The sequence below is a fragment of the Odontomachus brunneus genome, unplaced genomic scaffold (assembly GCF_010583005.1).
Source record: "Odontomachus brunneus isolate Ranch 3 - 2012 unplaced genomic scaffold, Obru_v1 Obru_scaffold_028, whole genome shotgun sequence".
In the NCBI taxonomy this organism is placed as follows: Eukaryota; Metazoa; Arthropoda; class Insecta; order Hymenoptera; family Formicidae; genus Odontomachus; species Odontomachus brunneus.
The window spans coordinates 1,484,522-1,488,593 of NW_022639478.1; the positions used below are offsets into that span (position 1 = coordinate 1,484,522).

The 4,072-nt window shown below is 45.0% G+C and overlaps 1 protein-coding gene across 1 annotated transcript in view; it reads left to right on the top strand.

The window, feature by feature from the left end:
* The first annotated feature begins 536 nt into the window (after window positions 1–536).
* LOC116842873 (neo-calmodulin-like) overlaps window positions 537–4,072 on the top strand; it is a 40,725-nt gene continuing 37,189 nt past the window's right edge. The window contains exon 1 of the mRNA XM_032812677.1: window positions 537–1,290. Within this exon, the coding sequence (XP_032668568.1) occupies window positions 1,252–1,290 (39 nt within the window). The 5' untranslated portion in view covers window positions 537–1,251. The remainder of the gene's footprint in view (window positions 1,291–4,072) is intronic.

Sequence of the window (4,072 nt, forward strand, 5' to 3'; positions counted from 1 at the left end):
AATTTATTATTAAAGTCAGCATATGAAGCGTCGAACGTAGAAAATGGGTTGTAGAGTGGCATAAGTCGTTTGCAACTATACTCGCACGTAGACCATGATTCTACCCGTTGAGCGACGGACGAAATATCGACGCACGGCTCTACTCGTCAAGTTTCGCGGCCTTGGACGAGGGACGCACCCCTCGACACGGCAAATATGGCGTCGGAACGGGTATGCGCGAGCGCAGCGGAGCAGCTCGGGTGTTTCCCTTACCCCATAGTCACATAGCCGTACACCTAGCTTCCATCCGCCCTTTCCTAGACGAGTCTAGCTCGGACCGACAAGACTCTCTCGATCTCGTCGACAAGAGGAATCGAGTCGACGATCCGATTGGACCATGATCAGCCATCGACGTGCACGACGTTCTCTCCGTAATCTTTCGATGCGTATTCATCATTATTTCGCTACGTTCTCGCAACCGACTTTTCTTCTTCAACCCACTTTTTTCTATTCTCGACTTGTTCACTAGAGACTCTCGTCGCGAGAATCTCGTTGTCGAGTAGACGAGGGAGGAAAGTGCGAGGTGAGAAAATCGGAGATCGCGTGGGAGCGCGCGTGCGCTCGCTCGCACGTGTGAGAGCGTGCATGGGTGTGCGGGTGGGAGTCGGCCGAGAAGGAGGTGGTGTGGAGGAAGAGCACGCGGGAAGGAGAGAGACAGGTTCCAGATACGATCGGCGCGAAGATTTAGTCAACAACGCGCGACCACCTGTAGTTGTAGCTTCCAGCCACCCCTGTGAGAACGCAACCCTTTTCGCGTCGCGCACTTCGTAACTTCGTCCGTCCCAATCGCGCGATAATCGAGAATCCGTTTATCACTGATCACCTCGTAGTTGGGCAGACCGCGAGGCCGTCGATGACAACCCCACGCCGATAAACGGCGGAAACGGAACGAAAGACAACACGGCTCCTGTATCAGCTCCGTCCAAAAGCAGTGGCGTTGGCGTTGGCGTTGCCGACAACGACGACGACAACGACGACGGCAACGACAACGGCGACGACGACGACAACGTCGTCGACGACGCCGACAACGACGACGATTACGACGACGAGAACGAGAACGAGAAGCAGGACGACGACGACGACGACGACGACGACGACGACGACGACGGCGACGACGTCGACGACGACGACGACGACGCTGTCGGAGGAAAACGACTCGCTTCATCCCAATTTCAGCATTTTTCGTAGCAAGCTACCAGGATTACCACCAAAATGAAGACGTCTTCGTTCTCCCTTCGGGTGATGCGCCGGGTGAGTACAAATTTCCCCGTACATTTGTATTTTCAACCACCAATAGCTGTGTGTCGCTGTTGCCATTGCCATTGCTATTGCCGTTACTTTCATCGTTGTCGCTCCTGCCGCCTTCGCCACCATTACTTATCACCATCACCATCAGCACCATCGTCATCATCACCACTACCACCGTCATCACCGTCATCGCCACCACCACCGCCACCTCTGCCGCCACCGCCTACCCCACTATACCGACATCATCACGGTCTGATCGTGTCGTTGAGAGATAGAAATTTCGCGAAAGCCGTTCATGCAATGTTTCTTTCGCTCTTTCTCACAAAAAATATCACTGACACGCTGAGATATTTTGCGAGACTATTTGCCGAAAACGGAAATAAAAGTATATTCGGTTGTGTCTGTAACATAAAAAATTACACTCCGATATTGCAACTGAAATTTTCTTTGATTTGTTGCCATTTCCGATCCATTTAATAAACTTAAGACTTAGGACTTACTGGTTAGTAGGTTAGGACTTCAAGATAGATACATATTTATTTTCACCGTGAAATTCTCTTTAATTAACGGCTTGATTGAGTGAGCGCAGGCCAAGATCGATCTGCGCATATCGCTCGGTACATTAATATTTATGAGCTTCCTTCCTGATGGAAGCGAATCTATCACGAGTACTGCGCTCAAATGACGATGAAAGGTAGTACAAAGGTAGTGGAATTTGTAATTTCAAAAATTCCGCAAAGAGAGACCAACGATCGACAGCACTTGGTGAAATCGAGATGTCCTCTCCAACGAGGATGCAGTCGGGCATTTGATTCCTTTCACACTGGTCTTCGGAATCGACGATAGCGTGATCCGAACGTTATGTCAAACGTTCTGGGGTATCGACAGACGAGTGTGCACGTTTTAAAAAGATAAACAGTTCCGATGAAGTTTGACACGAGCCTTTTTGTGTTATCCGATACATCCTCACGATCTTTACATTCTCGTAAGGAAGTTCGTTATCATTATTAATTCTCTCCAGAATCAGCTGAAAATGATAAAATTGTAAGCGATAGCCGTTCGGTAGGCTTGTCAATTTGCCACTACAATTCGCTTTCTACGGATACGAGATACACGAATAAATTCGTGCCATTGCTCGAGTATGGAAGCTTCGAAGTAAAGTTGCTGATGAAAGTAAAGGTTATTGTAGTTAAACTCGGTCGCTTCCTAATATCTCTTCTGGCCTTTGAAGATTTTCAATGAAAAATTTCTACTCGTCCGCTTATACGTCAACTTTTTCATCGCGTTTTCACATTAAACGACGACATAGGCAGAAGCGCAATATTCGACTTTTCTTCGGCTTTGGTGGGCGAGTCGTGGACGTCGCTTTAAGAAGAGAAAATACGTGTGAAATGAAAAAAGGACAGCGAGAGAATCCTCTCCCTATATATTTCTCTCCCGTAGCGCAGGCACTCGTAGGATAGTACGATGGGATTCTTGTGTACGTGGCAATCTGGAACGTGACCTTCGCGTCGTCTTTAACGATCTTAACGCCCTCCTGACGAAAGAAGAACCCGTCCAAAAGTCTACACCTCTCTTTCATTTGTTAAATTCGCAATCACAGGTATATAAAAATACTCTGTCAATTTATATCAGCGTTTATTCCGACAATTTTCACCATTTTCATTATTTCACCTTGCCGTATTTTGTTTGAAAATATTTAATTTAAATAAAAATAATTTATCTATAATATATATATCTAATATATATGTATGACGAAGGAAACACACTACATATTATAGGGGCAGCGATTCGTAAATTTGTTGAAAGCTTCCAAGTTTTATCTGAAAGCTCATTCAGAGACTGTAATAGTCCGATAAATTCTCCTTACTTGGGGCGCAATAGCACAATATGTGTGTGTGTGTGTGTGTGTGTGTGTGTGTGTATGTGGCCTCTGCTTATTTCTATTGACCGCTTGACCGATAAAATGTTTCGAAAAGTAATTGTTACCACACAATATATATATATTTATAAGATGTTTCGCGCTATAAAGTCTTGGCAACCTTTAAATAGAAAAGGTTATAAAAGGGCGAATGTCACATTTGTTAAGCGGCAAGGTTGGCATTTGTTCAACCAAGTCTTGATGTTAATTGATGGTGTATATATACGCTAGGGACTCAACGGAATGTTCCGTTATAACACGATCTTGTCGCACATTGTTGCGTAGTATTAATATCAATAATGGACACGGTAAATGTTTGTATGCTTTGGTTCGAGAAATATTTGTCTCTCGATGATGTTGAATCGAGCCGAGTTTAAATCATAAACGCGACCTTCTACTTCGATCGCAATGACAGTGGCAATGGCAATAGCAATGACAATATCAATGGCAATGGTAGTAGCAATGGCAATGGCAAAATCGAGGGGACAATCGTCTTCGAACAATCGCTATAATATCGAAGGGTGCATCCATATACTAGGATGCGCTATTCTATTCTCGATGTTTATTTGTATATTCATCAGAAAGTGTATTTTAGACTTCAATGCTGACTGTATTACTTGAAACTTTTGGTTAAACGCATTCGCGCACGGGCTATTAGAATTACATATATGTTTAATACTCGTATATCCGACTGCTTTGAACGCGCGACACTTTGTCTAATGATGATGTTATCGATATCCTTGTTACCTGCATTCATACTTATCTTCCCTTTCTCTCCCTTTCTATTCTATCTCCTCTCTTCCCCCTCCCTTTCTCTCTCTTTCTCTCTCTCTCTCTCTCTCTCTCTCTCTCTCTCTCTCTCTC